Source organism: Scomber japonicus, chromosome 5 (assembly GCF_027409825.1).
Source record: "Scomber japonicus isolate fScoJap1 chromosome 5, fScoJap1.pri, whole genome shotgun sequence".
NCBI classification, from domain to species: domain Eukaryota; kingdom Metazoa; phylum Chordata; class Actinopteri; order Scombriformes; family Scombridae; genus Scomber; species Scomber japonicus.
Genome location: NC_070582.1, coordinates 27,028,388 through 27,042,833, shown reverse-complemented (window position 1 = coordinate 27,042,833; position 14,446 = coordinate 27,028,388). Strand labels below are relative to the sequence as shown.

Sequence of the window (14,446 nt, the reverse complement as noted above, 5' to 3'; positions counted from 1 at the left end):
AAAAAGTGTTTGTTTTCATTTTCATCTCCCATGCTTCTTTGGCCAAGAGAATTTCCAGCAGAGGTTTGTTTGGCTGGCATGGTACCAACTAACTGCTGAGCCTGCTCCAAAGGAGATAAGGTGACAGCTTCAGTATTGATATACTTTTGTGGTTTCTGTTGAATGGCAAGAGGCTTAAGAAAGACTTCATTGTGGTCCTTGTATAAATTCTGCTGTTGTGTAATCATATGACTCCACGGTCTCAGTGGTTGATCCTGCTCTGGTAACTGTCACTTACAGTACGTGTCACTAACCTAACACGCACTCTCTCTGTGTACCTGGTTCCTTAGATCCACCTGACGTCATAACCAACTCAGTCAAGTGCTTTTACGTAACAGCCATGAGAGGCAAGGTATATATTTACTCATTAGACGTGTGAAACGTGAAATATGAGGAAAACTGATAACAACCTCTATCATTCTTCCCCAGCGCTGTACTCACACTGTGTCAGGGACAGAGCAGTACAACTCAACAACAGCAGGTGCAGAAAAAAAATACAGAGAAATTTAAATGAATGCTGCACTCTTGGAACATGAATGACATAGACAAGACCTTAAACCTCCAGGTTAACTAAAGTTCAGCACTTTACTTATATAGCACGATTCTAACAAACACAAGTTTTTTCAAAGTGCTGCACCGAATTATACAAATGCATTATAAATGTATTTGTTTTTTTGTACTAAGCACCACTATACTGTTGCCAAATATAAGCCATCAGTAGGTCTATTGGGTTAATTTAGTAGTCTGTAATGATTTGGTGCCACAAACGACTACACTAGCTTGCAAATGCTAACTTGCTAATGCTAGCTTGCTAACTAATTGTCAGTTCCGGTAATCGACTGACGGCTGTGTTTGATTTGAGACAAACACTAACCTGTTAAAATTTGTGCATTGCACAAGTAAGTGCATAGCGTACACAGTGTGCTACACAGATATGTACTAAGAGAAGTATGTGATTTGAGACACAGCAACATTTCTTTATTATCTAGTGTCTATTTTTGTCTCCTGCCGTGTACACTGAGATAAGCCTTGAGGCATTGTCTCTATGCATCATAGCCACATGTTTTTCTTTCGCTTCATTGTTTTCTTTTTCTATTGTTATGGAGCTGTTCTATATGTTCTAAACAATAAAAAAATATATTTTTCAAAAGCTGCACTAATCAATATTTTTGTATGTAAGTAAAAAATGCTGATGTGTAATGTTCATGATATTGCTTGTAGTGATGAATCCACAGAGAATCAGTTCCACTCAGCTCTATAGAGCTTTACTGCTGTTTTTCAGCTGATTGGTTTTAAGGCCCAATTTTAGTGTTTTGGTTGAGTCTCACAGCTCTGAATAGCTTTTTCCTTCTCCATGTGCCTTGGAGGTAGGTGAAGCTTTCTGTCCAAACAGACATCTTCTTGTTTTGGATTTGTGGTAATAAATGTGCTGCCTCCCACAGTTCATTTGGAAGCATGTACAGTTATAAAGCTTTGCTCACTGCTGTGGCTCAGGAAGTAGAGTGGTCATGATATCTGGCTCCTCCAGTCCACATGTTGATGTGTCCTTGGGCAAGATACTTAACCCCAAATTGCTCCTGTGTATGAGTGTGTATGAATGGTTAGTTTCCTTCTGAAGAGCATGTTTAAGTAGGTAGTTTAGGACTTAATACAACAAATATTCCAGCAGTACCCACCACCAATTTAATAATAACTGCACATGCTTGTCTTTTGAACTAAACATGGTGAAGCAGCTTTTAGCTGTTATGCTGCACACAACTGGAACAAACTACCAGCAGAACTGAAATCAGCCCCAACTGTGAACATTTTTAAATCCAGGTTAAAAACATTTCTCTTCTCCTGTGCTTATGATTGAGCTCTTCTAAAGCACTTTACATTTTAATCTTTCATTTGCACTCTATGTCCTTTTAATGATTTTAAAGCAAATCATTATTTTATGCTGCAATCTTATATTTAGCGCTCTATTCTAGCATTTTATTTCTGTCTTTCTATTTTTCTGTACTTTGTTTTTATTATTAGTGTGTGTGTGTGTGTGTGTGTGTGTGTGTGTGGGGGGGGGGTTAATTGTATGTTAATGATTCTCAAATTGCATGTTTTTCTGTTTTATGTAAAGCACATTGAGTTGCCATTGTGTATGAAATGCGTTATATAAATAAAACTGCCTTGCCTTGCCTTGCCTTTTGGCTGCCAACAGGGAATCAGCAGTGAATTCAAGAAATTCCCTAACCTTTACCCTGACCACAGACGGTGTAGATCATGCCAACACAGGGCGTGTAGATTCCACAGTTCCCCTTTTTTCCCCACAAGACATCTGCATATGACATCCCCAATTCAAACCCTGTCAGCCAGACAGGAACATCAGCAATGGTTGAATGGTTACAAACCTCAGACTACATTCATCTTTGTGTTTTTTTCTTACTTCCATTTCCAGTGTTTTTCAAATAATTGCTTTCTATGATATCTGTGCATGCAACCACTATATGGGGAAAATTATGCAAATGTCATGTTTGCTGTGAAAGGTTAACACTGATTGCAGGTATGTGATGGCACACCTAATTTACCTGAGTGTCAGATGTGCTAAATCCACCCACCCCCACCCACTACTTTATCCATGCTTGCGTTGATTATAACCTTCCAACATAAATTGCTGTTTTTTTCCTTGAGCAATGAGAGTGGACATAAATCATCAGCTGTAGAATTGTCCAATATGTATAGGTACAGACCACTGAGCTGTGTTTAACCTGAGCATCAACAACCATGGCTTGAGATTGAAGCTCCAATAGAGTCCCATTCAAAAATAGTACATTTCTCTTTATTAGAAATACTCAAGTAAATAAATGAGTCATTATGGTCTCAGTTTCTAAATTCAGGCCTTCTAATAAGTGTGCTGGTGGTAATTTTGGAAATGATTGCTCCATTAATATGATTTGAAGATGTCTGTCTGCCATATTGGTGTTGATTGACAGCTGTGATTGACAGTTCGCTTACCTGCTGCTCTCCTCGACTCTGGGACTCAAACGGAGTCTGAGTAAAGTCACAATATTTCACTAATTTTAATGTAACTTGATTATGATACCTGTCCAATTACCTAGTTTAGCAAAAGTAGCTAATGTTGGCCCAAGTGTGCAGTACTTGGTGTTCCAATAAGCTAGCGTTAGCTTGGGTCCACGATAGCAGCGTCTGTTACCAGAACATGAAAGACAACACCTCACCCTGGCTCCAAATAAAAAAGATATGTATGTAACTGCTCTCCAGTTTGTTCCTTCATTGTGATCTTGTTCTCTTCAGCCTAGCCAGTCTTTTTGCTCACTCACAAAGTAATGTAACTAGTAGAGCAATTGATTACCCTCTACAGAGAGTAATTAAGTAAAGTAATGCATTAATTTAAAAAAAGAAGTAATAATGGGTAGTTAGGAGCCAGTTGTGGTCCAGTATCCAGTATGTGATGTGAACTCTTGAAGCCTCCAGTGCACAAACACTGAGAACGGACTTGTAGGAGGTTAATGTAGGAGACATCTTGTACCTTGTACCTGTGGCCAAGCTTATTAAAAAATGTAACCAATATCAGCAGAAAAGCGGCAATGAAAGCCACCACCTATATCGATACTAGACATTTTGTTGACTCATCAACCACCCAGGTTGATGTGTGCTTGCTGCTTTATAACGTCACACTACTTCCTTATTTGCTCTCAGTAGACAATAGTGACAAGTCCTACTGCTGCTACAGGGCTTTGTCTCTTGAACATAAATAAACGACTAATGCTGGAGGACATTGTCAAAACTTCTTTCTTCTCCTTGGCCTTGGTTCCCACCTGAATCCATATTTTAGCTAATATGGCTAACCACCATCACAATTATTGAAAGAAAGCTAGAAAATAACATCAAGCCCAATTACCACTCTTGACTAAGATCTCTGTCACAACAAATGTTAGAATTTCCACAGTGCTCCGACCACTGTCTTCCCCTGCTTTATGATAAAGTCTGATGCAATGACGTATGTAGCTAAATAAGGAGTGACATGTGGTTCATAAGAGGAGGTGTTAGCCAACAATTTCCTACTTAGGTTACATAACCAGCAAAGATCAACATTAACATGAACAGTATGAAGTCATGTTTCGATAAACCTGACAAATCATCCGATATTAAGTATCCTTTTAGCTCTCTTTTTTTAGTTTGAACCAAACCAGTTAGCTAAAAACTGCTAAAAATGCTCTGTGGATCTGAGGGGAACTGCTGTTTGGTGATAATTATCTGTGGGTTCACCACTACTGTACATTCCTTTCTATATTTCTGGTAATGTTTCTATTGTTAATTCAAAAATATTGAATACTACAGCTTTAATTCAAATTGAGTTATTAGACCAAGTGTGGAATAAGTATTCAGATCCTTAAGTAAAAAATACTAGTACAGCAATGTAAAATTACTCCATCCCATCCAAGTAAAAGTCCTGCATGAAAAATAAGTAAAATACATAAGTATTATGAACTTAATGTAGTTAAAGTATTACAGTAAAAGTACATAAGTATTATGAGCTTGACGTAGTTAAAGTATTACAGTAAAAGTACATAAGTATTATGAGTGATGTAGTGGTTATCATATATGACATCATTAGATTATTAATACTATAATAAGTATCAGTAACCGGGTTTACATGGAGCCTAATATTCCGATTAGAATCGGTTTAGAAGCACAAACTGAATGAAAATGCTCCATGTAAACACCTCAATCGGAAACAACAGGCCCAAACCAAATAGAATTTAATTCGGTTTCAGAGGGGTAGAATATTCCTTTTCCCAAACCGATCAAAGGTAACATTTTATCATGTAAACGGTGAAACGGAAAGTTGTCTCACTGCGTTCTTTCTGCACATGTTCAGCATTGAGGTAGCCAAAATGCGCAGTGACGTTTCCTCACTTGCAGATATGGCGGCTTCCAAGCAGAGCTACTGGTTCACGGCGGAGAGCTTGTCTCTAATTCAAACTCTAAAATACTTAAATATTATTGCAGGTATTATCGTATGCCGTCTCTTCCTTAGTGCCTCCAGTAGGAGTGCCTTATTATCAAGCTGTTGCTTGAATAGAAGTATCAAAACAATACCAACTACTGTGCTAACCAGATGACAGATCTCCATCTTTGGTCATGTAATGTTTACATCAATCTGTGCATGTCACACAGCTGCAAAACCTCTGTTCACCAGATTGGAATAGATCACGTCACATGTCAACAGTTGTCCTGAAATCTCCAATCAGAATGATTTCAATCGGAATGAAAAAAAGTCTCCATGCAAACCTGGCTAGGTATGTTGGTAGGTGTGTTGGATGGCTGGCTGAAAGCTGTGGACAACTCCTGGAAAGTTCAAGGCACAGGACTTGAGAAGGCAAAGCGGTCCCAACCGCCCATGAAGACCATCACCTTTGTCAGAGCTGGAGAGCACCCAAAGCCTACCAGAAGATCAGCTGCAGGCATCTTGACATCCACAGGTCACTGGCAGCGCTTGGTGGATCTCAATCAGCAGCTCAAGTTCCCCAGCCATATCACAACCACCACCCTGCGACCAGACATAGTCTTGGTGTTTGAGTCCACCAAACAAGTGGGGAGATGTCTCCCAGTCAAGGTGGGGTGCCAGGGATTTGACGCTCACTTTCTAACCAGAGCCTACACCAGCTTGGGCATTGTGGGAGAGGTGAAGAGGTGAGTACTCAGTGATGGATCCATGAAAGAGAAAGAAGGTACAATTCCAGTGAGTCTGTAGTGGGACATTTTGCCAATACAACAGTCCATCTATCAAGAGGGGAATGTCCTCTTGTCAACATGAGTGTGTTAGGGGCATTCAGTTAACTTTCCACTGGTCAATCCCCTCACTGTGTGTCCAGCAGTGTTATCTGATAGATAGACTCTACCTATATTGCACAAAAGAAAGTGAATAAAGATGATGAAACAAATGCTGATGTAATACTGCCAATGACCACTGAACATTGAAGAAAATGATTGTATTGTCGGCTATGTGTATGAAGATATACACATAGCCGAACTTTCAGTCTTTTTCAAGTACATTTAATCAATACTGTACCTCTGTACAATTTTAAGATTCAATCAACTACATTTCAGAGGGAAATATTGTAATTTCTTCACTACATTTATTTGACAGCTTTAGTTACTTTTCAAATTAAAATGTTACATAAAATAACACTTCAGGAGTTTTTAAATGACACTTCACTGTAAAAGATTAAACCAGTGGTTCCCAACATTTTTTGTATTATTAGTTCTAATCAGTGTGTAGAGATGTTTAGGAGCAGTTAGCAATTTTTTGAAGAGATATTTCCCCTCTAAACATCTCACATAGTTTCCTTTTTATTAACCCAAGCCCAAAGAGTAAATTCTTCAGTATTTCCCAAGCAAGTAAAGATTTGAGAAAAGTCTTTTGTTTGTTCTTTTTGCTCTTCCATTTATCATGGTTTCCCTTTGAAAGGGCCTGACCTAAATGGACAGTTGCACATTTGAAAAACACAAACCTCAGTGTGCAGCATTAGTAGATCAGCTTGCACATTTTTTTTGCGGGTGATGTCAAGTTTGCACAGGTTTTTACATACGCAGACCTTTAGTAAATCCGGCCCAGAGAAGAAGCTTTTTTCCACCCATATTTTTGGAATGGAATATTTTTTGTTTTACTAACTTTTTTTTTTTTTTTTACTAACTAATTACATTTCATTTTGCACTTGCAGGCTTTCTGCTCATCCAAACTCTCTATTAAGACACAAAACCCTCATTTAAATACTGCTGTGTGCACCTGTTGTCATTTGTGCAGCTATTCTGTTGCACTGCACACACAATTTAGTACTCTTTATTTGGGATCTTAGTAAATCAGGTCCTCTGTGTATTCTGTCATTGTGCCTCCTTCTCCTCCTCACCACAATAACACCAGTTATGTGTGTAGCTCACGGTCGGTCAAACACCCTCTTTTTCAAAGGCATTATTTATGGAACGCAGTTACCTTCAGCAAAATTACCTTCAGGTTTGGCAAATTGCAATGCATGTGTTAAATTAACATATTTGCATTTTCTCCTCCCTGTATTTTGCACACTGGGGTTAAAACGCCCCATATTGCATATTCATTATAGCAAATGTACTAAATGAACAAGCATGTATTACCATGCCCATTTGAAAGATGCAAGCCTCAGTGCACCAAGTTAGTAGATCAGTTTACACACGTTTTTACATTCGCACACCTTTAGTAAATCAGGCCCATGGAACAATCAAGCAACTAACATCCAGTCCTGCTCTTTGGCATGTATAAAAATACTGAGCAGACCCAGTTGAGTCTGATTTTGTTTTGTTGAAGACGGTAAGAAGAAAAGATCTAAGAGGGTTCATTGATGGGATGCAAGGTGCATTGAAGCTGTTCTGGGAATACATGGTGGCACCTTACTAAGACACTTTTTCTTCTTTAATTCTTCTTTCATCTGTCCCTCGTCTGCACATACATACAGCATGGGGACAGTTTACAGTGGGAAGCAAACAATAACCACCACTTCTGAAAGAACAATTAATCTGATAGAAAACCTTAAATTTATCTTCCGCTAATGTGTTATGAGACACATCACAGTGTATATTCAGAGAGAGAAGTTGGAACTTTCTGAATAGATTTGTGTTCTTGAGAGAGCATGCATTGTGATGAGTAGAGGAAGTCCTGCCTAGAATACTTTTCAGTCAAGTCTTCACAGTCTGAGATAGAAACTGCTCACTTTTAACCACAAATTTCAATTCTGGAGTTCAAGTACAAGTCATATTTTCTTTTATCAGTGTGAACTTTAAAACCACATACAGTATCTCTGTTATACAGAGAAAAGTGTGAACCAGAGCAAGTGCTTTAGTCTCAGTTTAAATAAGCATACAGATTATTTTAGGTTTTACTTGCAGCTTTGTAGTAGCACTGGCTTTGGTAATACTGGTTGGTTAAAACTGGTGTAAGATGGTGGAATTTTGTTGTTTCAGTTATGTTTGTATTTGATACTACACATACTAACACATAGCCAAACCTGTGAACACAAAGTGCTAATGCTAAATTTGTTGCAGAGGGTATTAGCACCAATTCATGTTAAAAAAAATGCATCTTACTGTCCATTCCACAGAAATATGTCCATTAACATACAAGGAACGAATCAAAAATGTTGACTACAGTTTAACATGCTGTTTTCCCTCCTTTCTCTCTCTTAATGGATTTGTAATTAAGCCATCACAACATCATACTCAATACAATAACTAAAAGGCTAGAGGTCATTTCCTATTTTTGAAAAGAGAAATGGTTTAATTTCAGTTCAGTTTTTATTGTGACTAAGCAACAATGTTACAACTTCACAGTTTGCTAACACATGGAAGCATATTGATTAGCTTGTGGTGGATCAGAGCTTTGTCGAGTTTTTCTGCTCAGTGGTTGAATATCGTTTAATGTGGCTTTATGAATTTAGTTTTCACTTGATTTTTAAGGCACATGGGGGCAACATAAGAAGCTAACATTGATATTATATCTCCATATGTGAAACTTGATGACTATTACACATCCAAAAGACACAGAGCTTTCGTCTTATTATAGTTTACTAGCATTCATTCAAAACTGTGTGTGTCCACATCAACATAAATCCATAGATATTATAATATTTATATACACTCTCCTTTTTAGCTCTGGTTTGGACTCCACTGATGGACATTGGCTGATATGCAAGGTGACAACCTGCTCATCACCCTCTAATCTAACACACACACACACACACACACACACACTGCTGGCACAGGCATCTAGAACAATTTGTGCTTTAGTGTCAGTTTCTATGTAGGGGAGACTGGGGAAAGTTGCAACAGGGGACAGTTGCAACAAGTCTTATTTCTCCAATCAGAAGCATGCTAGAGTGATGACACTCACACTACACATGCTCAGTTGGACCATCTGCCCACCAAGAAGAGAGAGGCAATATTGAGCATCTGGTCCTGCTTTTATCAAGAAAAGTTGTTTTGGAGGTATGAAAGTAGCTTTTTTCATGAGCTGAATTTTTGTCATACTGTCCTGACCTTTGGTATGAGTGAATCCACACTTACCTAGTTTGAATCATTGTATTCAGTGACATGGTTAGCATGTGTCAGTGTCAGTGTGGCTAGCTAGCACATGATGTTTTGTCATGACTGATCAACTGCCCCCATGCAAGTTGGTTAGTCATATCAAAGCAGACCACAAAACAGTATTTTTGAAGACTAAGTTCAAAATAGGCACAATTCATGTATTCTATTGTGAAAACAGGAGAAAAGTCCATTTATTTGTTGTCCTATAGTGAATAAATCATCTAAAAGTAGAAATTATATTCGGTTTGTTTTCAGTATGCCAAGAGTGAGGGAAAGAGTCACTAACAGAGGGGGTCCCTTCAATATTTTGGAACGAGCCTCAGATATTGTAAGAGATGAGGGCAAATCAGCCAGGGCAGTAGCCAAGTCCTTCGACATATACCACACCACATTATTCAGGTTCCACAAAAAATACTTGTAAGTGGGACATCAAATAAGATACCGCTGGCCTTGCATCTCCCAAACCAGGAAGTGAAGCTGTAGGTCAGGATGCTTTCAATGGTGCCCCTGTAGAAGGTGGTGAGGCGAAGGGTGGAGAGGCCTGCTTTTCTGAGTCTCTGGAGGGGGTAGAGCTGCTGCTGGGCTTTTCTGATGACTGCTGTGGTATTGATGGAGAAGCAGTGGCGGAGGACAGGTCATCATCTAAGTGGACATCCATCTCTTTCATTTTGTTCACATTGAGTGCAAGGTTGTGGGATCTGCACCATGATGTAAGCTGCTCCACCTCCATCTTGTAAGTGGACCCATCGTTGTCACTGATGAGACCCACCACTGTTGTGTCATCAGCTAACTTTATATGGCCGTGCAGTGTTGGGTGAGCATGCTGAACAGCAGGGGGCCTTGTGGTGTGTGGCTGCCCACCTTGACTGTCTGCTGCTGCTTTATCAGGACGTTGAGGAACCAGTTGCAGGGGCCAGTGTCCACCAGCTGTATATTCATCAAATCATGAAATATTATTAAAATCCTGTAAAACATCCAACCATTACCAAAAATAATATATTCTTCAAACCAGTTGTTCACAAAAATAAATCTGCTTACACTTGTAAGCAAATGTAGCATCTCATGTTTTATCATTGATACACACTACAGTGCAAATAAACTGTAAGACCATATACAAGATTAGATACATTATAATTATTACTGACATATCATTGGTCCGATAAGATCATCTAAACAGCTTTACCAAATGTCTTATTTCTAGCGTTATTATAGTAACTAACAAATGAACTAACTGCTCCATCTGTCTTTAGCTGCAGATCTGTGGTGATGTGTGTTGACTGTCCACACATTTGCTGAAGAAATTTGTTGAGCTGTCCTTGTTAACCCCTTAACAGTGATGGGGTCAGCTGTTTCAGAGCTATGAAAGCACTGATATGACTGGCTGAGACAGTATATATTAATCAACACACCCACTGATGTATATTCACCTTCACTCAGCCCTTTCACACATACCTTACATTCACCTAAATAAAAGGTGTGCATGTAGATGCCCCACAGCCTGTACGCTCCACCTACTAACTTTTACTTGTGGTTGCACTTGCATGTTTATGAATAGGGCCCTCGGTTTCTGTTGTAATGGCAACTGTTACCTGCTATTAAGAGCATGGCTGCAATTACAATGAACTATTGAATAAGGTCTATAATGACAAAAAAAAAAAGGCCGGCCTACTGGGAGAATTTCCGCACTTCTCGATGCAGTCCACGCCTTCTTGTCACAACAAAAACAGTAAGTGAGGACATTGTTTTTTGGAAACTCCCTTCATACCGGCCTGGAAAATTTAAACATTTGATACACAACTTTATCAACATGGGGTGTAGATGTCTCTGGACTTCATAATTTCAGTGCAATAAATTACAGATGAATGTATTAATCCACTCTGACTGCTATACTGGCTTTCATGAGGATGTATTCAGTTATGTTAAAATCATGGAAAACTAGGCAAATTTCTGGTTTAGATAAAGGTCACACAGTTAAACACCTCGTGGATTATGAAAATACCCCATTAACATATTTATTTGTTCCTCCATGCTGGATGTTCTATCTTGATGACTAGACACATACTGTTCCACAGTATAGATTGACCCAGAAACCTTTATAGTTGCATTAGCACAAAACTCTATCCAATTCAATAAAGTAGGTAAATGATCTACCCGTGTGCTACATGGCAGTTACAACAACTTCCTCAATAAACACACAAATAAAGTGTTTGAGGAAGGAGTAGTAATAACAGCGAAGGAAACCTCTTTCACTGTTCATATGGACACCTGACTGCTGGTTTAAGACACCTGAAAAAAGCTGAGGAGCCATTACAACCCTCTGGGGAGCATAAATGTGTGGGTTAAAGTTCACAGATATCCATCCAGCAGTTGTTGACATATTTCAATAAAGAATATAAAAGTCAACCTCATTGTGGCACTAGAGTTGAAGTAAGAGGGTCAAAGTGGTTAGACATATTTCATTGGCATCCCCATGGCCATGCTGCTAACACAAATACTATTTACATTAGAGCTTCTTTTGGTCTGAAACTGGAATACAATATCTTTGAAAGGTAATGACGTGGTTTGCCATGAGATTACTTTTGTTGTGATTTGGCACTATATGAATAAAGATTAAATTAATAAAAATTTAACAGGTGTTTTGTAACACTGTACTATGATGATGCAATGCTGTTTGTTAAAGGTTTGTTCAATACAATGTCTTATGTCAACAGATACCATGGATCACTTACTAACAAGAGCTTAACAAGCCTTGAGCGATACTGATTATTTTTTTGTATTTTTTATACGCCTGTATGCTTTCCATGAACTTGTGACTGTGCATCTTTGTTTCAACATCTTTTTATCTTTCACAACAGCAGAGAGAAAAAAAACCCAAGCAACTCACCTTCTCTTTATCAAAATAGTTTATTTGGAAGGCTTTTGTCACAAAAGCAAGACATATCTTGTCTCTAAATGTCCCCGTTCCACCTCTCATACTCCTCCAACTAAAAATGTGACACAAATAAAACATTGGTTTATCACTTGAGAAGAGCTAAGAAAACAAAAAGCTGTAGATTAAAAAAAAAGAAGCAATACTTCACATCACTGTTTGTCTATAATATTCGAATGAGAGAATCTGATGACTTGCTATTATTGTACAAGGTTGTGACAGCATACACTGTCTCCCCCCCAAAAAAAACACAGAACGCAGACGAGTCATTGGTTAAAGGTGGGGCCCGCTGTGAACAAAGCGTGGGCTCGTGATCGGTTTCAGGAGCCGGATACGAATGCTCGAGAAGTTGTAGATTCATAACAAAGAAGAAGAGTTGCAGGGCTGCCGGTATTCTGTCCACCTGACAGTCACGCCACAGTCACACATCACTTCACACACAGAGGAAACTAAAGAAAAGATGTGAGGACAAGACGTTAAAAGGGGGGCAGAGAAAGACATAAGTAGGTGTAGAAATCTGTTATTCACCTCACTCGACAGAAGGAAGTTTCTTCCTTTTTGTTGAAGGAGTAGAGCATGAAGTGATCGAGTGCACCTTACAACTCTTCTGTTTATGTACTGGAAAGCCTACACAAAGTACACTCCATTCCTGAGATGTCCCTCCCTCACCGCATGCCTTTGTTCCCTCCTGTTTCTCAAAGACGAGGTAAACTGCAGTTGAGACATTCAGAGACTTCTAACAGGAGCAGAAGTAGGGTACATGGGAGTGAAAGACGCTCTAAAATGAACCTCTCTTGAGGACAACAAGTAGAGGATGGTTTATCGTGGCGGCCACCTTTCACTTACACAATAGCCTGTATACAAGAACCGTACAACTTTTTTTTTTCTTTTTTTTTTTTTACACGTCCGTTGGAGGCAGGGGGAAGAAAGGTTGGATTCGCAAGAAACCACTCTATCCCACGACCCTCACTGTTGCCCCGGCTCGCATGGCCGTGCAGGCAGGCAGGCAGACTTGCAGGCAGGCCGACAGGTGAGGAGCGGGTTTCCTTTTATTTGGTGGGGATCTTTGCTCTCTTCCGGGCGATCGCATCTTCCACGGCCTTCAGCTGTTTCAGCAGCTCCTCGCGGCGGGACAGTGTGTTGCTGGGTTTGTTGGAGCCAGAACCGACAGCCGAAGTGGAGCCTGGGGCGGGGGGTTTGCCCGATGGCGCTGCTGGGCCTTTCCCAGATGACTTGGGGGGTGGTGACAGGGGGCGTTTTCTAAGAAAGGGGAGCAGGAGTATATATATTTATATTTACTCAGATAGGCAGATAGTGTGACATGACTAAGAACAAAAAGAGGAAATACCTCATTATAAACACAACAGTGACGAAAACAAGCTGTCAATGTGGGGGCATGTGTGTAAGAGGGCTTTCCTCATTGTCCCCCTCACACCAAAGACTGTATCAGTTGGACTCTGTATGTTATCATTTAAAGGATCGATCAGATTTTTTTTTTTTAAATAAAAAAAATCCCATGAAAGCACCCAAACCACCAATGAATGTGTCCTCCTCTCTCATACAGCTCTATTGTTGCCCGAAACCTATTAACTGATTCACTAACATGGATTCATCCACTGCTGAATATAGTCCCCAATAAGAGCACTATTCCCTCTGTTTGAGTAGCGAGTAAATTTACGACACAGAGATTCTTACATTAACTCAAATTTGTTATGTTTGGACTTGTATAACTTATATAAAGATTAGAAAGTCAATATTTACCGCCAGGTGTAAGTGCTGCATTGCTAAATGACTAAATAGTGTTAATTAGTTAGTCAGATGTATCCTGATCATTCTAAATAAATACTGATAAAGTTTAATATGTCTTAACACTATTTCTGGAAGTCACATTGCAGATTGTGATGATACAGTGACTGTCAATATACAGTATCTCACAAAAGTGAGTACACCCCTCACTTTTTTGCAAATATTTTATTATATCTTTTCATGGGACAACACTATAGAAATGAAACTTTGATATGCATGTACAGCTTGTATAGCTTATGGATTTACTGTTAAATTGTATCAAAGTTTCATTTCTATAGTGTTGTCCCATGAAAAGATATAATGAAATATTTGCAAAAATGTGAGGGGTGTACTCACTTCTGTGAGATACTGTATAGACCGGATGATGTTGATGATTACGGTAATGTAAGATGAGTTGATAAAGTAACTATTGTGACAGGCCTATCTGACACATAACTCATTCATTAGTTAATGAATTCATTCATTTAAAACCATGTTACAGTCTCCTGCCTGTATGAGAATAACAAACTGAGGGCAGAGTGCTCCATTGTCTTATTCAAGTTATATACAGTATCTCACAGA

The 14,446-nt window shown here is 39.1% G+C and overlaps 1 protein-coding gene across 1 annotated transcript in view; it reads right to left on the bottom strand.

Moving 5' to 3' along the window:
- Nucleotides 1-12,035: 12,035 nt before the first annotated feature.
- Nucleotides 12,036-14,446, bottom strand: part of zc3h18 (zinc finger CCCH-type containing 18) — a 44,459-nt gene continuing 42,048 nt past the window's right edge. The window contains exon 20 of the mRNA XM_053319204.1: nucleotides 12,036-13,339. Coding sequence (XP_053175179.1) covers nucleotides 13,129-13,339 — 211 coding nt within the window. The 3' untranslated portion in view covers nucleotides 12,036-13,128. The remainder of the gene's footprint in view (nucleotides 13,340-14,446) is intronic.